This window comes from Astyanax mexicanus, chromosome 7 (genome assembly GCF_023375975.1).
Source record: "Astyanax mexicanus isolate ESR-SI-001 chromosome 7, AstMex3_surface, whole genome shotgun sequence".
Classification (NCBI taxonomy): Eukaryota; Metazoa; Chordata; class Actinopteri; order Characiformes; family Acestrorhamphidae; genus Astyanax; species Astyanax mexicanus.
Window position 1 is genome coordinate 47,684,108 of NC_064414.1, and position 24,312 is coordinate 47,708,419.

Consider the following 24,312-nt stretch of genomic DNA (forward strand, 5'->3'; position numbering starts at 1 on the left):
ACTATGAATTGATCAAGAACTAGAATGGATGATTTAGTAACTACAATTTTTTGTACAACTACAAGGTATACATCTGAATTACTACTGTAGTAATAATAATGTACTTAGAATATACAGCTCTGGAAAAAATAAGGGATCACATCCGTTTCTAAATCTTTTGTTCTGATTTTGCTATTTATAGGTATATATTTGAGTAAAATGAACATTGTTGTGTTATTCTATAAACTACAGTTTTTTTTCAGCATCCACTATGAATTAATAACTACTATGAGTCATACAGTGTCCACTATTTAAGAAACTACTATTTATTACTCAGCATTCACTAACAGCTATTTAGTATCCACTATGAATTAATAACTATTATGGGTCATTCAATGTTCACTATACTTGATTCAGTTTTCCACTATTTCAGTAACTACTGTGGATTACTCAGCATCCACTAAGAGCTATTTAGTATCCACCATGAATTGATCAAGAACTAGAATGGATGATTCAGTACCTATAATTTTCTCAGCATCCACTATGAATTATTCAGTATCCATTATGAATTATTTAGTATCCACTATGAATTAATAACGACTATGGGTCATTCAGTGTCCACTTAAATTGATTCAGTTTTCCACCATTTCAGAAATTACTATTTATTACTCAACATCCACTAAGAGTTATTCAGAATCCACTATGAATTAATAACTATTATGGGTCATTCAGTGTCCACTATACTTGATTCAGTTTTCCACTATTTCAGTAACTACTGTGGATTACTCAGCATCCACTAAGAGCTGTTTAGTATCCACTATGAATTGATCAAGAACTAGAATGGATGATTCAGTACCTATTTTTTCACCATCCACTATGAATTAGTATCTGCTATGGAGTATTTAACATCTAATAAGATTCATTTAGTATCCATTATGAATTAATTAAAAAACTACACAAATTATTCAGTATTCACTATAAATTATTCAGTATCTACTATGAAAAAAACAATAACTACTGTGCATTATTCAGTATCCATTAAGAACTATCCAGTAACCACGTAACCATGTATTATTCAGTATCTACTATGAATAAGTCAATAACTACTGTGTATTATTCAGTAACCACTATGAATAATTTAGTATCTACTATAAATATTTTAGTGTCTATTATGAATATTTCAGTATCCAGTATGAATAAATCAATAACTACTAGTAATGATTCAGTATCCAGTATGAATAAGCGATTATTGAGATTAAAAGGTTCTGTATATTATTCAGTGTACAGTCTCAGGTGAGCGTACCTGCCGTTCTGTCTGAAGAACTGATCCTCGAACTCTCGCAGGTTCTTGCGAATGCGCTTCTTCTCCTCGCGAGCTTCCTGGAGCTGCTCCACCAGTTCCTGCCTGTGTGTTTTTGAGAGAGAGAGAGAGAGAGAGGGATGATGTTAAGCTCTGAGAACACACGGCTCAGCTCCACTCAGCTGTAGACAAGTAGCAGTTTCTCTGCAGTAAAGACCATCATTAACAGATCTCCACTGTTATTACAGCATCCGCTTTCTTCTGCTAGAGTGCCCTCACACACTGAACACACACTCTGGAGAGTAAATTACTGTAACACTCTGTATTCTTTGCTATTCATTTATATTTTATATGTGAAATGAAGCTTTTATATGTGAAATGAAGCTTTTATATGTGAAATGAAGCAAAACTCTTTGATATTTAATGAAGATAAGCTTTGGGGGTTTATGGTGTTAATATGGGTGTTTTTTTGTAGCTAACATAATCTGCTAGTTATACACCTGGGTAGGTTATTATTAACTACTACTGTAATAATAATAATGTACTTTATATATACAGATCTGGATCAGTTTCTCTGATTTTGCTATTTATAGGTATATACATTGTTGTTTTATTCTATAAACTAAAGACAAGATTTCTCCTAAATTCTAAATATAAATACTTTCATTTAGAGCATTTATTTGCAGAAAATGAGAAATGTCTGAAATAACAAAAAAATATGCAGAGCTTTCAGACCTCAAATAATGCAAAGAAAACAAGTTCATATTCATTTAAGAGTTCAGAAATCAATGTTTGGGTGAATTATTTTGGTTTTTAATCACAGTTTTCATGCATCTTGGCATGTTCTCCTCCACCAGTCTTACACACTGCTTTTGGATAACTTTATGCTACTCCTGGTGCAACAAAAACTAGTATGATTTTTTCAGTATCTATAATTGATTATTCAGTAACTACTATGAATTATTCAGTAGCTGTAATTGATTATTCCATAACTACTATGATTTATTAAGTATTTAAAACTGATTATTCTGTAATTACTATGATTTATTTGGTATCTTTTATTGATTATTCAGTAACTGCTATGGTTTATTCAGTACCTAAAATTAATTATTTAGTAACTACTATGATTTATTCAGTATCTATAATTTATTATTCAGTAACTACTGTGAGTTTAGTCTTGTATATTTGAGCTTTTGCAGGACTGTAGCAGGACAGTAGCAGGATTGAAGCAGGGTCTTACATGGTGGCGGCGTGCAGGTTGGACAGCCTCATGTCGTTGGTGTTCTTTGAGGGCGACAGCTCGTCCACCGGTGAGATAAAACCATCCACCTCATCATCCAGGTGGTCCAGAAATCCCAGCATGCTCAGCTCCGGACGCTCCGTCAACTGCGACCTGTTGTCATCTTCATCTGAACCATCCTCTTCCTCCTGAACACACAGAACCAGCACGCCTCATTAGTTAGTGTTAGATTAGGACGAGCGCTTGTTAATCTCAGGATCTTCAGGTAGACTCCACCTCCATGCAGGAGTCACAGGATCAAGGCTTTATTGATTTAATCAGAGCTTAGGTTTCAGACTCTGACCTACAACTAGAGTATTTCCTCTTTACTGATTGGCTGGTGTGATCAAAGTTGAGCTCTACACCCGTTTGCACATGCCCAGGATAGTGTAGCAATACAACAGGTAGCTTTTTTCTAACCAAAAAAAAAAAACAATCAAATCAAATAAATGAACCAAAAGAAATAAAAGAAGAACATGCACCTGCATGAGTTTGATCAGAGCCTCACATTCATCAGCGAATGAGTGAAATCACACAACACTCCAAGCTCAGCTACTGATTCAGAATACAAAAATCCACAACAGGAAACGCCCAGAAATCAACAACCAGGCTGTGATTGGGACTGGTTAATTGGAGGAGGAGGGGGGGTGGGCGGGGGAATAGGCAGGGCAGTCAGGTTTCTGATTGGTTGAGTAGCAGCTCTTCACCTTGTTGTGGTCGAAGAAGAGAGCAGGAACCCCTTCGATTATGGGCTGCAGCTGAGGGCCTCTGCGCTTGCTGGAGGGAGAGCCCTGCTGAGGGTTCATAGGGAAATTACCACTCAACAACAGTGACCTCAGGATTCCTTAATCCAGCTAAACTACTCAGTGAAGACCTTTAAACTGGTCCTGGATCAGCTGTTCTGACACAGGGCAGTGTAGCGCTACAATAAGTGCCATTTTATCAAGTTCTGATAACTTTAAAGTAATGCACAATATATATACAGCTCTGGGGAAAAAAAACATTAAGAGAGCACTTCAGTTCTGAATCAGTTTCTCTGATTTTGCTATTTATAGGTTTATGTTTGAGTATGACAACATTTCTCCCAAATTTCAATTAGAAATATCGTCATTTAGAGCATTTATTTGCAGAAAATAAGAAATAACAAAAAAGATACAGAACTTTCAGACCTCAAATAATGCAGTAAAAACAAGTTCATATTCATAAAGTTTTAAGAGTTCAGAAATCCATATTTGGTGGAATAATCCTGGTTGGTTTTTAATCACAGTTTTTTTATGCATCTTGGCATGTTTTCCTCCACCAGTCTTACACACTGCTTTTGGATAACTTTATGCTGCTTTACTCCTGGTGCAAAAACTCAAGCAGTTCAGTTTGGTTTGATGGCTTGTGATCATCCATCTTCCTCTTGATTATATTCCAGAGGTTTTTGGTTTTGGTAAAATCAAAGAAACTCATCATTTTAAGTGATCTTTTATTTTTCCCAGAGCTGTATATACATAGCATTATAGTATATAATAGTTGCAGCCAGAAGGAATGAATTGAGGTATGGACAATGCTTGTCCACATACTGCTGCCGTCTCAAGAGCTTGCCTTAACGAAAACACAGACCCAGCTAGATAGACAATGTTACAAGAACGTTTAGCAATGTTTTAAAAAGGTTTTCCCAAAGTTAGTCTGTAATGTTACAGGAATAAAGTTCCAGAAACGTTCTTTCAATGTGTGATGTAAAAAAATGGTTTCCATAACACTTTTATTAGAACCCTTTCTCCCTTAATGATCCAAGCTAGAAGAATACTGACATTATGGAAATGTTAAAAGTAAGATTCCAAAAACTAAAAACTAAAACACTGACACTTAATAAATGCTGAAGTGACATTTATAGAACGTTTAAAAATGATAAACAAAAATGTTGTAAGAATCAGTTTGTTGTAATCACCAGATGCTTCACCAGACCTTTCCCTGATTGAAGATGTTTGGGATGCTATTGGACGTGTAGCTCTATAAATATGAGCACCATTTTATAATAATTAATTGCTTATGGTAACTTTTATCTTCCCTCCGAACAGCAACCCGACCCTTCCTTCTGGATGCAACTATCTTTCCAACTCTTGCTTTGCTGCTGAGTGTATGTTGGAAAATGCAGCTCCAATCTGCATAATCAGGATGTACTCAGGGTATTATGTAATGAACATGCATCTATATAAGACAGATTACACGGTATGTAACCGGGAGATTTACAGACATGCATTCACAGATGGACACGTTCCAATCTAAAGTGAAATTATAATAACTGAGAAACAGGACGGAGCTCTTCCCTACGCTGTGATGAAATATTAACTCCTGAAGATACACAGATACAAAGATAAGCAGGCTAATCCTCAAGGCAGGAGATTCTCTGCAGCATCAGGATTACAGATGTTTAAGAATGACTGGGTGAGCATGCTGATGAACATGTTCCTGCCATGTTACTCCTGAGCTTTAAGAGTGGAGAGGATCTACAGAGCTGATAAAGCTGGGCTTAGAACAGCTACACAACACTACCAACACACCCCAACAGAGAGGTGGGAGCTAATGCTAATGCTAACCCTGCTACTGATACTCCCTATTAACAGCTACACAGCAGCTAAGCTAATGCTAATGCTGCATGTAATACTTACATATAACCATGTTACCATATCATAGACAGACAGACAGACAGACAGACAGACAGACAGACAGACAGACAGACAGACAGATAGATAGATAGATAGATAGATAGATAGATAGATAGATAGATAGATACTATAATAAGCAATTCTCAGGATGTGATGGCCCTTAATTAATATTAGGTAGTAGGTACTAATTTAGGTATTACTACTGTTTATTACCAATTAGAACAATTTACAACAATTACTCACGTTTTATAGTAATTTAAATAATAATGTACATAAATATATATATATATATATTTGTTTACAGCAAGTGTTTCCTGACAAATATCTGCATTCTGGCATGCCCTAATTGATATTGCACTTTAATCAACATTTTAATTTTTTTTTTTAAACACTTTAAACCTGTAACACTGCCATTTACCCTCCTTTAAAAAGAATAAAAAAATAATACTTTAAGGTTTAAGGTTAAGGTTTTTACATAAATATATTTGGCGCAGTGTCAAATGCAGGATAATCTAATGTGAAAGAAGCACAGAAAGATGTGGAATTTTCCATTTTAGCACAAATCCTTCAACCTCATAACATTTCTAAATGTGACTGGATGAAAAGGTTTTGTCGTTTTTTCATCTTCAGTAAAGGGCACCCATTCCTGAGAATGACTCAGATCTGTCAGAGCTTATGAAGAACTTATGAAGGACAGTGAGAGTGGCAGGAGTGCTGGCTAAGGCTGTAATGCACTGCGGCTGTATAGTATTATAATAATAATTCTTCTTCTGTGAGTGTAATTTATTTACTGTTCTATTGTACAGTGTACTAAAAGATACCTTGAAAGGGGCTTTCACAATATACAATTCTATTATTATTATTATTTTTTATTATTATTATAACTATAAGAGATGCAGTATGAAGCTGGAAATGGATGGACAGAGCAGTCAACAGAAAAGTGAGGATGAGGAGGAGGAAGAGAGTGTACTTACAATGACGGGGATGGTGGACACTCTGCAGAGGATTTGTTTGACTAGACGATATCTGTCATAGAGCGGCTTCATGATCTGCCTCTCAGTCTTGGTGACCTTGAAAAGAGAAAGAGTGGGAGGAAGGGAAGGAAAGAGAAGAGAGGGAACAGAGGGAGGAGAGGAAGAAAAACCCTATTAGAACAGTAATAGACTGGGCCAGCTGACAATCTGTGATTAGTAAAAGGTTTTCTAAATTTTACAGTTAACATCCTCAGAACGTTTAATCTGTCAAGTCTTCTAGATGTTGTTAGATGTTTTTATTTTGGGTTTTTAAACATTCTTGTAATGTTGCTGTAACATCACAGTTTTGGGAATGTTACTTTTTAACATTTCGAAAATGTTAGTATGCATCTAGCATACTAGGAACATTATGTGAGAAACGTTCTAATAATGTTTTGATGCAAACCATTGTTAAGTGAAACGTTTTCAGAACATTCCTGCAACATTATTTCTGTTTTAACCTTACAGGCTAACCTTCCTGAAACCTTTTTGAAAACATTGCTAAATGTTCTTATAAGGTTCTATATTAGCTGGGGGGTGCTCTCTCTCTCTCTCTCTCTCTCTCTCACACTCTCTCACACTCTCTCTCTCCCTCTCCCTTTTCTCTGTTTTACTCTTTCTCTCATTCTTTTACTCACTATTTATCTCTATCTCTCTCACTCTTTTACTCTCTCTCTTTCACTCTCTGACTCTCGCTTACACTTTCTCTCCCTCTTTCTCACTCTTTTACTCTCTCTCTCTTTCACTCTCTCAGTCTCTCTCTCGCTTGTTCTCTCAATCTCTCTCTAGTTCTTTCTCAGTAACTCTCTCTTTCTCTCTCTCACACTCTCCCTTCTCTCTGTTTTACTCTTTCTCTCATTCTTTTACTCACACTTTCTCTCTATCTCTCTCACTCTTTTGCTCTCTTTCACTCTCTCACTCTCGCTTACACTTTCTCTCCCTCTCTTTCTCACTTTTTTACTCTCTCTCTTTCACTCTCTCAGTCTCTCTCTCCCTCATTCTCTTACTCTCTCTCTCTCGCTTTCTCACTCTTTCTCAGTAACTCTCTCTTGCTCTCTCACTCTTTTACTTTCTTATACTTTCTCTCTCTCAGTCTCTCTTTCTCTCTCTCTCCCCCTCTCTTTCTTTCTCTCTCTCTTGGTCACTCTTTTACTCTCTTTCACTCTCAGTCTCTCTCTCTCTCTCTCTCGCTCGTTCTCTTACTCTCTCTTGCTTTCTCACTCTTTCTTAGTAACCCTCTCTTGCACTCTCACTCTTTTACTTTCTTACACTTTCACTCTCTCTCTCTCTCTCTCTCTCTCTCTCTCTTTCTCCCTCTCTCTCTTTCTCTCTCTCTCTCTTTCTCTCTCTCTTGGTCACTCTTTTTTCTCTCTCTTTCTCTTGCTCTCACTCTATCACTCTTTCTCTTTCTCTCTCTTTCTCTCTCCCCCCCCCCCTCTCTCTCTCTCAGTCAGATGGACACTGCAGCACAGCTCGACGCTCGCAGGTGACCTACATTTTCTCTCTATAAATCCAGTGGGAGTTTTTATTCTGCTGGATGTGACTCAGTAGCTGTGAAATCTTGGGTCATCTCGTAAACAAAGAAGAATTATGGAGGATAAAAACAAGAGCAGCTGTGTTCCATTGTTTCATCCTGGCAACCGATAACTGAAGAAGATATTACCACAGTCCAATTAGAAGCTGGGCTCAGTTGTTACGCAGCCTGGCTCTCCTTCCACACTACCGGACTCTATTTCCCAGAATTCCCCAGATTATGACATCAATAATAACCCTTCACATTCACCCAATCACGTTACGCTCCGACGCTCTGATTCACCTGTTTACTAAATTACTTCCGGTTCATTCTTATCTAGATTCTGTATTTAAGGCATCCATTTGTAAGGAAACACCGCGAGGTATTGCCAACTCATGTTGCGTACTAAGCGTTTTCTGGATTACTGTTTTTGCCTTCTCGTTACGACTCTGTGTTTGGATTTTCGGTTTATGTCTTTTGTTTTGCCCTTGTTGGATTTGGTATATGGTTGGACTGTTTTCCGGTTTAGAACTTGGACTGTATCTTTGACTACGTCTCTGGTCATCGGTGAGATTATTGTTTGTTTTCTGTTAGCAGAACTTGTTAACCTTTCTTATAATAAACCTGCCTGTATTTTTAACTCGGCTCGCGTCACTCCTCTCTACCTGGCGTTTCAGAATACCTCGCCTAGCGTGATGGCCGAGTTTAATAACCTCCAGCAGGCAGTCGGTAATCAAGGGAGGGTTCTCGAACAGCATAGCCAGCTGTTTGAGAGCCTTGCTAACACGGTTACTGCTCTCACGACCCAGCAGTCAGAGCAGCACTCTCAGCTAGCTCTAATCACCACTAGCCTTCAGGATATCGCTACTCAGCTAGCCCAGCTAAGGGTAGCTGCTCCAGCTAGCCTAGCCTCCGCTAACCAGGCCCCGGTTAGCTCTCCTGCTAGCGCTCCCTCGGCAGCCGCTTTTCCGGTAAGCAAACCCGATAAATATGACGGTTCCCCCGATTTGTGCAGAGGTTTTCTCTTGCAAATGTCATTATTTTTTGTTAACTCGCCGGTTAATGTCGATGCAGCGCGCATTTCGTTTTTTATATCGCGCCTTACCGGCAAAGCTTTGGATTGGGCTACTGCTATCTGGCCTAGCATCGAGGGTAGCACATACGAGCATTTTCTTAAGGAGTTTAAACTGGTTTTTGATCATCCTCATCACGGACAATCTCAGGGGGAGTTATTAGTAAAGTTACGCCAGGGAAATCGTTCAGTTTCAGATTATGCTTTAGAATTTCGTACTTTGGCTGCTGGTAGTGGTTGGAACGAACCCGCTTTACGGGTTATGTTTCGTAACGGGCTCAGAAGTGAAGTGTTAGCCGAATTAGCATGCAAGGATGATGGACTTCCCTTGGACGAACTTATATCACTAGCCATCAGACTTGATCAGCTAAAACAGAACGCGGTACCTGGTCGTAGAGCTACTTTGTCTACTCTGCGTTTTCCTACACCTCGTGCTTCTGGATTTACTCCACGGGACACACTCAGAGAGGAGGAACCCATGCAAGTGGACGCTACCCGTTTATCAAAGGAGGAAAGAATGCGGAGAATTCAGGCTGGACTTTGTTTCTATTGTGGCAGAGCAGGCCATGTGTTGAGAAATTGTCAACTTTGCCCTTCCCGAGTTCAACGTCAAGTTACTTCAGGCTCGTCCTACGGTGGGCTCTCCCATGGTTACCATGGCAACCCGGACCGTCCATATGAGCCACCTGCTTCTGACTCGGGAAAGCGTGTGGAAGGGGTTCCACACGCTAAAAGGGTAAGCCGACCTAGCTCTGACATGTATTCAAGATCTTTTATTATATCAGTTATACTGTTCTGCCAGTCCTCTTCCTTTGTTTTTCCAGCCCTGATAGATTCCGGAGCCGAGGGGAACTTCATTAATGAGCAGCTGGCCAGAAGACTCCAGATCCCGTTAGAATGCCTGGAGAACCCAATGAGACTGTCAGCGGTGGATGGGACCCCAGTTGGACAAGGAGCCGTATCCCACACCACCACATCAGTCAAGCTGAACGTCAGCGCTTTGCACTCAGAGGAGATCAGGTTTTTTGTGATGAGGGACACAACTTATCAGATTATTTTGGGACTTCCATGGTTGAAAAGACACAATCCTCTGATTTCTTGGTCAAATTGTGAAATAATCTCATGGTCACCATACTGTCATGATCACTGTATTATTGGCCCTAAATTATTGATCCAATCTACTACTGTAGAAAGTCCTGGTTTGGAGTCACTTGCACATATTCCTCCAAATTATTCAGATCTAGCTGAAGTATTTAGTAAATCGCGTGCGTCTCAACTCCCACCACACCGTTCGTATGATTGTGCTATTGAGCTTACTGATAATCAGATACCACCGAAATCACGCATCTACCCGTTAACTCGGACTGAGGAGAATGCTATGGAGGAGTATGTGCAAGAGGCCTTAGCTCAGGGGTATATTCGTCCATCTACCTCTCCAGTGGCTGCATCCTTCTTTTTTGTTAAGAAGAAGGACGGAGGTCTTCGTCCATGTATAGATTATCGTCAGCTCAATGCAGTTACGAAGACGTATCCATACCCACTTCCTTTAGTACCTGTAGCTCTTGAACAGTTACGTGGGGCTTCCATTTTCACTAAATTAGACCTGCGTAGTGCGTATAACTTGGTAAGGATCAGAGAGGGGGATGAGTGGAAAACTGCCTTTACTACCACTAGGGGGCACTATGAATACTTAGTTATGCCGTTTGGTCTCAAGAATGCCCCTTCCGTGTTCCAATCTTTCATTAATGATGTACTACGTGACATGTTGGGGAGATTTGTAATAGCATATATTGACGACATTTTGATCTATTCATCGGATTTGCATACTCATGTCTCCCATGTACGTGCAGTATTGAACCGACTCCTCCAAAATCAACTTTTCATCAAAGCAGAAAAATGTGAATTCCATTTGTCCACCATTTCTTTCTTAGGCTATGTAATTAGTGCTAAAGGTATTACCATGGATGATAAAAAGGTTCTGGCAGTAGTTAATTGGCCTCTTCCCAAATCTGTTAAGGATCTACAAAGATTTCTTGGTTTTGCCAATTTTTACAGAAGATTTATTCGTAATTACAGTTCAGTCGCCGCCCCGCTCACAAACCTGTTGAAACGCAATGCCAAAAAATTGGTATGGTCAAGTGAAGCATCAGATGCGTTCTGCTCTCTCAAGGAGTTGTTCACTTCAGCTCCTCTTCTAAAACATCCGGATCCCAAAGAACCCTTTATAGTTGAGGTTGATGCGTCCAGTGTAGGAGTGGGTGCAGTTCTGTCCCAGAACTTTGGCTCTCCCAGCAAGATGCACCCAGTGGCCTATTTTTCCCACAAACTCTCTCCTGCTGAACGTAATTATGGAATAGGTGATCGTGAACTTTTGGCGATTAAATTAGCTTTAGAGGAGTGGAGACACTGGCTAGAAGGAGCATTACATCCTTTTGTAGTGATAACTGATCATAGGAATTTGGAGTACTTAAGGTCTATGAAAAGCATGAACTCACGTCAGGCTCGTTGGTCAATTTTCTTCGCGCGTTTTGATTTTGTTATTACTTATCGACCTGGTTCTAGAAATACAAAGGCTGATGCACTTTCACGTATTTATGAGGATGACAGTGCAGAAACTTCAGAACCCTCTGCTATATTAAAACCAGGTATTGTTTTAGCCCCTATTCGATGGGAGATCTCGGATGAGATTGATCAAATTAATTCCACTTCACCTCCTCCTGTACAGTGCCCTCCAGACAGGACTTTTGTACCATTGCAATGTAGAGATAGACTCATAACATGGGCCCACACCTCACTCACTTCGGGGCACCCAGGGGAGACCCGCACTTACCAATTGCTAGAGAATCGTTTCTGGTGGGAAAATATGCGGTCAGACATCCACCGCTTTGTATCTTCCTGTACTGTGTGTGCTCAGAGTAAGACTCCCCGTACTCTACCTGCTGGTAAATTAGTACCGCTGCCCGTTCCTGCTAGGCCCTGGTCTCACTTAGCTGTTGATTTTGTTACGGATCTCCCTGAATCTATGGGGCAGACAGTGATCATGACAGTCATAGACCGTTTCTCTCGCGGTGTTAGGTTCATTCCTTTCTGTAAGATGCCTACTGCCTTAGAAACTGCAGAAGCGTTATTTAACCAAGTGTTTCGTGTGTTCGGAATCCCAGAAGATATAGTCTCTGACCGAGGTCCTCAGTTTGTTTCCCAGGTTTGGTCTGCTTTTATGAACAGATTGGGTGTATCCGTTAGTCTATCCTCTGGTTATCACCCACAGAGCAATGGTCAATGTGAAAGAATGAACCAGGAACTAGGGAAATTTTTAAGAATTTACTGTTCTAACAACACCCATGACTGGGCTAAATTCCTTCCTTGGGCCGAATTAGCTCAGAACTCTCTAATTAGTTCCACCACCAAGATGACACCTTTTCAATGTTTTTTAGGCTACCAACCACCCATCATGCCCTGGACAGCCGAACCCTCTGATATTCCCGCAGTTGACGATTGGATGCGTCGGAGCGAGGAGGTGTGGGAGGAGACTCATAGGCGCATTGAGACTGTTCTACAGCGACAGAAACAGCAGGCAGATCGCCTGCGCCGCGAGACCCCCCTCTATTCTCCCGGGGATCGGGTTTGGTTATCGACCAGGGATTTCCGGCAGCCAGATATGCATAAGAAGCTCTCAGCTAAGTATATTGGTCCCTTTAAGATTATCAAAAGAATTAATGAGGTCACTTATCGTCTCGACTTACCGTCTCATTATCGTGTATGCCCTTCTTTTCATGTTTCTCTGCTAAAGCCGGTTATCCCTGGTCCATTGGATGAGACTTCGCTTGGGGCACCTCCTCCTCCTCCAGTGGCTATGGAAGGTGGTCCAGTTTATGCAGTGGAACGATTATTGGACTCCAGGCGGAGAAGGGGGACCCTGGAGTATCTTGTGGACTGGAGGGGTTACGGACCGGAGGAGAGAAGCTGGGTGCCGGCAACTGATGTTCTGGACCCTTTGATGATGGAGGACTTTCATCGGTCTCATCCGTCCCGTCCTGCACCACGTCCCAGAGGTCGCCCTCGGAGAAGGTCTCCGGTTCCACGAAGGGGTAGACGTCGTGGTTCGGACTCGGTCCATTCCCTCAGTTCCGTCCGCGGCTCCAGAAGGGGTCGTCCCAGGTCCAGGGTCTCCGTCCATCCCGTTCCCGCTTCTGGACAGCCTGTCCAGGTTGCCACTGGGGGTGATGGGGTTGTTTCCTTGTGTCGTCCTCATCCTTTGTTACCTTCGGACTCTTTGGAGGGGGGTACTGTTACGCAGCCTGGCTCTCCTTCCACACTACCGGACTCTATTTCCCAGAATTCCCCAGATTATGACATCAATAATAACCCTTCACATTCACCCAATCACGTTACGCTCCGACGCTCTGATTCACCTGTTTACTAAATTACTTCCGGTTCATTCTTATCTAGATTCTGTATTTAAGGCATCCATTTGTAAGGAAACACCGCGAGGTATTGCCAACTCATGTTGCGTACTAAGCGTTTTCTGGATTACTGTTTTTGCCTTCTCGTTACGACTCTGTGTTTGGATTTTCGGTTTATGTCTTTTGTTTTGCCCTTGTTGGATTTGGTATATGGTTGGACTGTTTTCCGGTTTAGAACTTGGACTGTATCTTTGACTACGTCTCTGGTCATCGGTGAGATTATTGTTTGTTTTCTGTTAGCAGAACTTGTTAACCTTTCTTATAATAAACCTGCCTGTATTTTTAACTCGGCTCGCGTCACTCCTCTCTACCTGGCGTTTCATCAGTAATATATGGCTTTGGTTGAGATAAAGTTCTCTACTGGCTTTAACACTGGCCAAAATGCCTGAAGGCTTTTTATAACCCCCTGAACGGCCTTGAGCGCAGGACACAGTGTAAACCGAGTAGAAAGTGGGAGACAGTGAAGCATAGATAGTGAAGATGGGCAGGGTTCTGAGCACTGCAGAGCTTGTGCTAATGAAATATTATAGCAGCTGCCTAGCAACTACTTAGGAACACCTTAGCAACCACCTGGACTATCACAATACCATAGCAACATAGCAACCATAGCCTAGAAACAACTTGCAAACACCTGGAATATCATAGCAGCTGTCTAGCAATTACTTAGCAACATTCTTACAACCACCTGACATATTACAGCTGCCACCTAGCAACTACTTGGCAACACCTTAGGAACCACCTAATTTACCCAAAAAAAAAAAAAACAGAACGATCAACAATTCTGCCACATCATAGTTACACAAACTCCCAGACACACTCACCGGTCTCCCGTGGATGCTCTCGTAATACAGCAGGGCTTTCTGTAGAGCGACTTTCTCTGAAGCAATCTGTTCCCGGGTCATATCCTGAAATACAGAGGCATTCCGGTTACCAAACAGAATTCCTGATCATAATCTGAAGCTTAGTGGTCTGGGAAAGGTCTCTATGATTAAAACAGCATAATGATTAGAAGAAAAGAAGCTGGAGAAGCTGGTGAATTCTAATATTCACATTCACATAAATATGTATTTGGGTTGTTTCTTAATATAGAAGCATTAACTAGTATTAATAATCTGTTTTTTGGGTCTGTGTGTGTCGAGGGAATAGCTGGGACATTGCAGAGTGTACTAAACCATGTAAGCTTGATTAAAAAACAGCTCTAAATGTCCAAATGTGATTTATTTAGGTTTATTATTTTATAATAAACTTATTTAATTAAGATATATTATTGTAGGGTGGTTAGGAGGTCACATGGGACAGGATATTGATAATTTGTTTGTCTATTTAGTTCCATTAAAGAAACCTGTAAAATTGCCCAAATACCTACTATATTCCCTTGCAGTTGTTTTCCTGATTTCTTTTCTTTTTCTTTTTCTTTTTTTTTCCATTTTCTCCCTATTTTACACGACCAATCCTCTGAGGACTCGGAGGAAAGTGCAGCGACTCGGTTCCTATACATCAGCTCACAGACGCCCTGTGCTCATCAACAATGTAATGTAATCAACATCACCCTTTGGTGTGATAAAGGGGAAAGAGCGCCATCTACCCACCCAGAGAGAGCAAGGCCAATTGTCCTCTTTTTGAGGCTCTGGCAGCTGATGGCAAGCTACATGAACAGGATTCGAACCAACGATCTCCTGATCATAGTAGAAGCGCTTAGCCCATTGGGCGCTCGGAGCCCCTGTTTTCTCAATTTATTTACTTTTAAAAGGTACATTTGGACTATTTATACCTGTGCAGTATTTTAGTTTTTCTAAAAGTGCACTAAATGATTGTGAACAGTAATTATATTAAACTAAATTGCATTATTTCACAATATAGCACTATTATTATATCCTAATAATCTGTATAGTACCTTGATGTCTTCAGGCCGTCCCACCTCTGAGCGTTTCTCCTGCAGTTTGCTCATCACTGACTCCAGTGTGCTTTCCACAGGGGGCTTGGGGGCTTTGGCCTCGGGGGCTTTCTTCTCCAGCTGCGATCCGAAACTCTTGGGCAGTGTGTTGCTGCGCTGCCTGGGCAGAGGGCTCAGGTCCTCCTCTGACTTCATCAGTTTGTGTTCTGTGAGAGATAAAAGGAGTGGGGGAGGACAACGGTGAAGATTTCGTTGGGTTTCAAGATGCATCTAAGACTAAAATTTATAGTAACAGTTAGCTGCCTAATGCCAGGTGTGGGTAGAGGGGTTTAAAGCCTCCAGTATTTAGCACCAGCTCTATCCAATACTGGATGAATTGAGACAATGATGTGATGAGGAGAAGTGCCAATGATTATACATCCTTTCCTCACTAATGCTCGTATCCCTGACTAGTACACTGCCTGGCCAAAAAAGCAAAAGTCTCCACCTGGATTTAAGTAAGTAAATGATGTGGGGTTGGTTGATGCTGCAGTTGGTCTGCAGGTTTAGGTTCAGCAACAGTATGTGCTGAAAGAATGAGGTCAGCTGACTACCTGAATATACTGAATATAGACCAGGTTATTCCATCAATGGATCATTTTTTTCTTCCCTGATGAACACTGACATATTCCAAGATGACAATGTCAGGATTCATGTGACTGGAATTGTGAAAGAGTTCAGGGTTCAGGGAGCATGAGATCATCATTTTCACACATGGATTGAGAGAGAGTTCACCACAGAGTCCAGATCTTAACCTCATTGAGAATCTTTGGGATGTGCTGGATGGAGAAGAGCTGCTTCGTGCAGTGGTCAGACTCTACCATCATCAATGCTGCTGCAAGATATTGGTGAAAAATTAATCCAGCAACACTGGATTGAAATAAATCTTGTGACATTGCAGAAGCTTATCGAAACAATGTCACAGTGAGTGTGTGCTGCAATCAAAGCTAAAGGAGGTCCAACCAAATATTAGAGTGTGTGACTTTTTCTTTGGCCAGGCAGTGTAGAAAGCTTTTATCCAACAAAGAATACAGTAGAAGAGGAATAAATTACATTATTTTTTAATACCCCTGATTTTGAAAGGAGTAATAAATTAACAGACATCCCAATACTTTTGTCCATACAGTGTATGATGGAATTGACATCTTTAGAGTTTAAGGGTATAATCCTGCTGTTTTTACTGATTATTTTTCTCAAAATACCCCCAAAAAAACTCAAAAACCCTAAAAATCATTATCCTGGACTGAGTGATTGTTGGAGTTTACGGCTGTAAAGACTCTGATATGTAGCTAATGACATCTGAGACTCTGAAAGGCGTTTGTGTTAGCGTTTATCTTAGCGTGCGCATTTCCTTTTTTCTTTCTAGCTTCTTAAACAAAAAACGTCATGAGTGTTGGATTAGCGTGACTTACAAGACGCTAATCGCTCTAATCACTTTTTTCCTTTTTTCTCTGTGCTTTAGGCGTTTCAGGCATACCTTTTAGGTCTTTGCGCAGCTTGGCCAGTTCATTCATCCACCTCAGGACCTCGGGGTTGGCAGCTTTGTCACTGTGTGAGGGCTGGAGAGGAAAAACACAGCACCCATTATTGTTGTATCACAGAGCAGGAAATAAACTCACCAGGGGCCATTTTGCAATGACATTCCTGGCTTCCATTTTGATTCTGCCTCAAGATTAGCGTACATATCTTTTTAAATATCTCTCTATTTTTTATTGTTTCAGGCAAGAGTTTTTTTTTATTTTTTATTTAATCATTTCATGCATTTGTGTTGCGTCACATGCTAAATATCATGGAACATTAGTGTAATTTCCTACTGACCCTGTATTTGCGTTCATCCTCGAACTTCTCCTCGTACTTGCGGATCTTCCTCTTGAGGTTGTGGATCTTTTTCGACAGCTGGGCGGAGGTGAGCTCCTCGCGGTCATCGTCACAGGAACCCAGTGAAGAACTCCTCCGCCGGCTGAGCCGAGAAAAAGAAAAAAGAACAATGAAACCATTGCTCTTAAACTCTTACAGCCACTTAACCTCAAAAGCATTAACACAATGGGCATCAAAGCCATATTCTGATAGCCCTTCTGAATAGAAAGCATGCATAATAAATGTACCAAAGCTTTTGGGCTGGATCGAGCTGTTGCTTTAGATCGGAGGCCTCCAAACCACACAAAGGCAAAACTAAAAATGGATGGGTTTTACAATTGAATAATTAACAATGCATAGTATATAACTTATCTCACTCTTTTAAATCTTACAGGGTTCATACACCTTTTACAAGGTAAAATTCAAGCACTTTTCAAGGCCAATTCTCAAGTTTTTCCAGTGCCTTTCAACTGTGGTAAATTAATGTAATAATTAAATATTGCAAAACTATTCTTCGCACTTTACAGCGACTATGCTACTGAGAACAAAATACTCCTAAGTAAGTAAATAGCAAGAATTATGGATTTATTGTTGTCAGTTTCACACAATTTAAATTTACCAATGTTCTTCACTGCATGTTTATCCTGTTCATTTGATTGAGCAGTTACTGTAATATTTAGAATTTGGGGATGAGCATTTATACATACATATACTCAAAATTATTGATTTGCTTTTTTCACACTGCAAGAGATGGGATTATGTTTACGTAAACACAGCCAGAAGGAGAAGAAATTAAAGCCTTTTTTATTTTATGTTCAGCAATTACAAACCCTGATCTTAAATCTTAAGACTTAAGCTTAATAGTTGAATACTAAGCCTCCAGGTTAAGAAAATACTAAAACAATAAGCCTGTTTCTGATCTGTTTTAATGACATTTTAATGACGATCTATGCAGTGCTCTCTCTCTCACCTGATGAAAGAATGTGCGTTGGGTGGAGATGGGGGAACCTCCGTGTCCTCCAGGTACTGTTGGGATTTGCCATAGGCGTAGAAGCGAGGGGAGAGCATTGGATCCGAATCTTCTTCCAGCAGCTGCTGGATCAGTCTACCCCCGGCGTGGGGCGAGAGCCGAGCTTCCTCACGGTCCATACTCTCCCTCTGCCATGACGAGTAGGCTGGTACTGGTTCTGTTAACAGGAGCAATACATATACATACACATAGTTACACAACCGTATAGCTCAATGCTTGTACAAAAAAAATAAATAATACAAGACAGTTTCATTTTTAAGCTTCATTTAACTAATTTAAAGTTTTAGCATTAGTGTGATCTAAATAACAATACAAGGGAAAAAAATGGGTCCAAGCATCATACACTCTGGTCACAGGTTCAAAGGGGTGAATATTGATTATAGCGTTCCCCAAGCTGACACAGCAGACACAAAACACACACAGCCTCATGCTCAGATACGTGACCTTTGGAACCTGGCACACGTTCATGGTCAAACAGGTACTGAAGTTTATTTGTGCTCCAAATAAAAAGAGGGGGTTTAATCATTGCTCTTTTAAAATATTAGAGTCCTTGTGTTTGTACACAAGTTAATTTCTCACGTTAATAATAGCTGATCAACAGCTTGAGTTAACTCAAGTTAAATCAAGTTTCTTGAGTGATAACAGACAAATGTACATGTTTAGTACACTTTTCAGACAAAGAGTAAACTATTCACATTACATCACACATCCATTGATGTTGCAGTTTTGCCATGTACTCGTGTACTCGAAGAAGAATTGAGAAAATAGTAGCTGTGTCTGAAGCTATGCCCTTTTTAATGTTCCCTTCATTTTAAAATCCAGATCCCTAAACAAAGCTCTATTATAGACAACATAATTTGACATGGTACTGAAAGATTTTAGACTTCAAAACAAATTCCTACTGATAACAGACTTAAACATTAACTGTTGTTTATGGAAGCGACATTATTTTTTTGTCTTTTCTATGGCATGGCCCAAAGAACCATTAGCTGTATGAGTGGAAAAAGAATAGCAATGTGTAAAAACACTGTTTGATATCCCGATATCAATGTGGAAAGCCATAAATAAAAACCTTAAATTAACTCTTTAAAGGCTTTGCAGCACTTGGATGCACGGATGCACTCATTTAGTCCAGGATAAGAACTAGTTCCATCTGTGAGTGTTCTCTTATCATAACTCATATCGCAATAGTGATAAAAACACAATTTATTGCACAGCCCTATTTTGGAGCATCTTTTTTGGTCTGGCATGAGTGCAGACTCATTCCAGATACAGTAAATCAGTTGCCAAGACACAACCTGCTGCACTGCCAAGACTGCAGCAAGGAGGCAAGGTCATTTCAAAGCAAGCGCACACATAAACAAACACCCACTTGTGTTGAGCCGAGGATCACATTTCACATTACACAAAGGTAAGTGTGAGATTTAGATCATTCCCGCAGGTTCTTCGGGGCGTTTCCTTTCCTTTGCGTGTATCAAATGACTAGTAAAAGCTGTGTTTAGAGCATTAAAAGCTGCGTTAACATTTGGGATGTGTGTTTAATCTCTGCTCTCTGTTTGAAGCTCTTTGTGTTGTGGCAGATTCATTTACTCCAGCATATGTTAGCTGTTTGAGGATGGCCTTTTCCTGAAAAGTCATAAAAAGTGAACGAACAGCTCGATGCCATTGTTAGCTTAAATTAAGCCCACATCATTCTGTCGGGGGGTTGATGGCAGCCGTGTTAGATGCAGGGAGTTTGTGGGGTTGCCATGCAGCAGGGAAAGGCCACTGCAGAGGGGTGGGAGGAGGGGGGGGCTCAGTCCAGGAGGGGCTCACTTACCCTCATAGTAACTCTGCTGGAAAATGCTTTTGAAATCAAGGAAAGAGGCACTAAAGAAGGGTGAATCTAGTGGAAGCAGAAACAGAGAGTGGAAATATATGAAAAAAAATTAAGGTGAGGAAAAAAATGCACAATATTTCAGTGTATTTTTGCTATAAAGGTATTCTTGGCGATTTGGTAATAAAACATGTTTTATTAATTTGATAAACATACAAATGAAACTGCAACAAATGAAAATTTAAAGATATACTCTTTTTTTTTATCAAGACTTAGAATTCTCTATTTACTGCATGCATATACACAGATCAAGCATAATATTATGACCATGTCCTTGTTTCTAAACCTATTGTCCTATTTATTTCTATTTTCTTTCAATTTTTTTGATAATATAGGAGCACTTTGTATTTCTATAATTACAGACTGCATTCCTATATCTGTTTTTTCTGCATACTTCATTATTACACTCCTTTCACCCTGTTCTTCAATGCTCAGGACCCCACAGGAGAGAAAACCACCACAGAGCAGCTATTATTATTATTATTTGGGTGGTGGGTCATTGCAGTCAGATACAGCAGTGCTGCTGGAGTTTTTAAACACTGTGATTTATCACTGTCTTCCACTATATTAGACACTCCTACATACAGTAGCTGCTCCACCTTCTAACCTAACACTTCTAACACCTCTAACACACTAACTACTTCTAACCTCATTTCCGTCTTCCCTTCCTTCACTCCTCTATCCTCTTATTTCCCTTTGACCTCCTTTAGGCCCTATCTAAAGATGTTTTTACCTTTAACTTCTATTATTTTTGTACTTCACTATTGTAAGTCGCTTTGGACAAAAGCGTCTGCCAAATGTAATGTAATGTAATGTAATAAAGTAAAGTCAGACGCAGAAGCTTAAGTTAAGGTTTCTTGAGTGATAACAGAGAAGAACGTAAATAAAGGATAACTATACCGTTACAGTACCTTTCTCAACGTGTACACTATTCACACTACAGCACACATCCACTGGTGTTCAATTTTGCCATGTACTTGAAGAAGACTTGAGAAAACATAGCTGTGTCTGAAACTATGTCCTTTTTAAAAAGTTCCCAACATGTGAAAATCCAGATCGCTAAACTTTTCTCCATTATAAAGAACAGAATTTGACCTTTTCTAATTCCTGCATCCACTCTATTAGACGCTCCTACCTACAGCTGCAGTCACTGCAGTGCTGAGAGTGGTGATGATCATCATCAGTGATTAATGGGTGTAAAAATAAGGAGGCGAACATAATGTCAAGCTTAATTGTGTAAACAGCGAACATATTTAAAAAAAAATAAAGATACAAAAGGCAGAATTTAAAAATTGTAATTTGTAAATGTTCAATACGATACCAATAACACCAATATAACCAATAATACTTATGGGCAGCACAAGGTGAAAAATGAGAATGGTGTAAATGAGAATGCTTTCTGACTCAGCTCAGCAGATGAAATATAAACGATTGCTTGTATATTTTGGCACTGTCCGACGGGCTTACTAAAGCTGCTTTGGCTCTGGCCACACTAGGACAAAGGTTTAGCCCATCTCCCGCCCTCCCTCCACCCCAGTTGTCCACTTTAGCAGCCTCACAACTCATCTGCTGTCTGCACAGCGTCTCTCCAGGGGTCCTCTGCCTTCAGCATGAAAGAAAAGCCCCCATGTGTTCCCATTTCCCCCCCTAATGCCCCACTTCAAAGCTAATGAGTGAGAATAAGGCCCGTGGTATTTACCATCTTTTGATCATGGACCTATTGTCCTACTTCTCTTTTTTTCACTCTTTTTTGGTTTCAGCAATACTCTAATTTCTGCCTCGTCTTAATATAAGAATCTTTTTTAGTATTATTTTAGTCTTTTTTAGTTTTCTTTAAAGCTCAATTTTAACATTTACTCTACTTTTAACTTTTAACTCTGACTTATAAGGGTTAACAAAAAGGCTTGGTCTTGACATTCAGCCAGAATATCTCAACCTAGAGCACCTCCAAGCACTGCGAGGCAGAACTATGTCACATTAAACATTCATTCAAGTCTCTGCACTGCAATTCCAGAGAAGTCTCTCAGTGTGGCAACGTTCCCTGTATTTTCAGTAAAGACAGCTTTCGAAAAAACCCATCTGTATGCTACAGCATTCTGCGGTTTGGTAAAAAAGCTCATAAAACAAATATAGCAAGTAGCTCCGGCTGCCAGCCCTTGAGCCAGGCATTATCAGCTCCATTAAGTTAAAGGGTAAATGTGACTCAACCTGGCAACCCTCCCAGTTGGGTCAGATCTGGAAGGCAATTAATGTGGGGTGGGCTCGGCTCTGCCTCGGGAAGGCTTGCTGAAGCAGGACATGAAAAATTATGGTGGTGGATTATTCACCTAGGTTTGGTTCACTTCACTTTTTTTTTTTACCAAGGTCATGGTGTAGTGTAGTGCAGTGGATATATATATATATATATATATATATATATATATATATATATATATATATATATATATGTGTGTGTGTGTGTGTGTGTGTGCGTGTGTTTGCATGTTCCTTCAAGCCTGCTTCTGGCAATACTGTAGGAAAAGAGCTGGAATGGAAGGAGGAAGGAAGCTGACTATATTTCTTCACGTTCTCAGATCTAGAAGCCATTGTACGCCCATAGCAACAGTCTGCACTGCCGAGTTTAATTTGGACGGATTTCGCCGCTCTGTTTCCACAGTGATCATAAAACCAGGAAGCTGCTTCTCCCTACTGCTGCTGCTACCGCTAAACAAACTCCAGACCCAGTGAAAACACAAGCAGCTTAAGCAGGGTTTAGAGTACACTCACACGGAGGGACAGGGAGGATGTAGGAGTAAAACAAAAAAAAAGTGTGTAGAAACAAAGGAAAAAAAAGGAAGTCAATGTAAACAGTAGGGATGCATTTAATTATCTGGCTGAAAACCGCATTATGTTTCTTTCTGGGAGTTCAGACGAATAAACAATAATATTCTTTAAAAAAGAAAAACACTGCACAATATTTTTTATGATGACACAATCAAAATAAAACCTTGTAGGATGTAATTTTTTTTTTTTGTATTTTGATAAATTTTTCCTCTCTGAAAACAAGACAAAAATACATTTGTTTTTTTGGTTTTGGCCAGTGTTAATTTGTTGATTATTAGTTTTAATTCCAAGCCATTTTAAAGCATTTATATATATATATATATATATATATATATATATATATATATATATATATATATATATTGGGTCCATTCATCATGTAATCTGGACACAATATTAAATAAATAACAATTTCCAAAATATAAAAAAACATAATATACAATGCTATTTTCTTCTCTATTTTTAAAGCAGGACCTTCTTTAATGTCCTATTGTGTTTATTACTACATTATGTGCATCAAATAACAGATAATCTAATCAAATTTAATATATTCTAGCATAAAAATGAGAACATTAATCTCTATACTGACCACAATCTCATAAAAAAACATTTTTGAGGTAATCTGTGGAAAACAGAGGACCTTTTTTAATGTCTTCCTATGTGTATTATTACAATCTTATTATCAAATATATATCAAATATAACACAAATGTTCTACTACAAGAAAGGAATGCTATCAATTAAACCAGATATTCTCTTTAACAACAAGCTACAGATCCACAAAATCCTCCAAGTGTCAAATACAGCCATGTACAGCCTCTGACTGCCCTGAGAGAGAAGCAAAACAAGCAGCCAGGCAGCCAGACCGACCTCACATGATACTAGTCCAATCTCATTAAAATGCCCACAGGGTCTCTAATGCAGACTCCTTCCCCCAAATCAGAGCCATCAACAGCACAGCCTTCAGCCTTCAGCACTGTAAACACAGGCTCACACAGCCAGACACTGACCTGCAATGCAACAAGCTGTCACTAGTTAACCTACAGCAACAAGCAGCTGCAGCTACTCCGTATGCAATGTAAGCATAGGCACTGTATATTCTGCATTGTACTGTACTCTAGTACAGTATTTTTACAGTATTCACCAGGAAACAAAAACACAATCCTCCAAATCTTTGCCTAAAGCAACTTAATAGGATCTGGTTCTGGTTGTGGCCAACCGTGAGATCACAACAAAAGTGGGAGCAGCAGGCTTGCAGCTGCCACCCATGTGCTGAGGGAGGGAGGAAGAAAAAAGAGAAGAGAGAGAGAGAGAGAAAGAGAGAGGCTAGACTAGTACAGTGCAATGTTTGCATGTATAGTAGCCCTTTTTTAATCACATACACCATAATACTTATATATAGCTTTATATAGCACTCATATTGTGCACTATTTAGGCACTGGGCAGTATTGTCTTTATATAATCTATGTAGATAGATATCAACTTATGTTTAGGAGCCAGTGTTTTGGTGTACAGTAGGTA

General features: G+C 39.8%; 2 protein-coding genes across 9 annotated transcripts in view; one reads left to right on the forward strand and one right to left on the reverse strand.

Moving 5' to 3' along the window:
• Positions 1 to 24,312, reverse strand: part of fam13a (family with sequence similarity 13 member A) — a 132,289-nt gene that overhangs the window by 2,719 nt on the left and 105,258 nt on the right. For 3 of the 8 annotated variants that reach the window (XM_022684489.2, XM_015606992.3, XM_015606989.3), the window contains 10 exons: positions 19,913 to 19,978; positions 18,034 to 18,250; positions 17,025 to 17,166; positions 16,684 to 16,765; positions 15,168 to 15,373; positions 14,095 to 14,178; positions 6,187 to 6,282; positions 3,266 to 3,352; positions 2,520 to 2,707; positions 1,283 to 1,384 (listed from right to left, as the gene is read on the reverse strand). In XM_022684489.2, the coding sequence (XP_022540210.2) occupies positions 1,283 to 1,384; positions 2,520 to 2,707; positions 3,266 to 3,352; positions 6,187 to 6,282; positions 14,095 to 14,178; positions 15,168 to 15,373; positions 16,684 to 16,765; positions 17,025 to 17,166; positions 18,034 to 18,250; positions 19,913 to 19,978 (1,270 nt within the window). The remainder of the gene's footprint in view (positions 1 to 1,282; positions 1,385 to 2,519; positions 2,708 to 3,265; positions 3,353 to 6,186; positions 6,283 to 14,094; positions 14,179 to 15,167; positions 15,374 to 16,683; positions 16,766 to 17,024; positions 17,167 to 18,033; positions 18,251 to 19,912; positions 19,979 to 24,312) is intronic. The other 5 variants (XM_015606990.3, XM_015606993.3, XM_015606994.3 and 2 more) reach the window with 5 other exon arrangements.
• On the forward strand, positions 9,741 to 13,510 carry LOC125802905 (uncharacterized). Its single transcript, XM_049481149.1, has 2 exons — positions 9,741 to 9,830; positions 12,245 to 13,510. The coding sequence occupies exon 2, from the start codon at positions 12,262 to 12,264 to the stop codon at positions 13,231 to 13,233; it is 972 nt and encodes a 323-aa protein (XP_049337106.1). The 5' UTR covers positions 9,741 to 9,830; positions 12,245 to 12,261; the 3' UTR covers positions 13,234 to 13,510.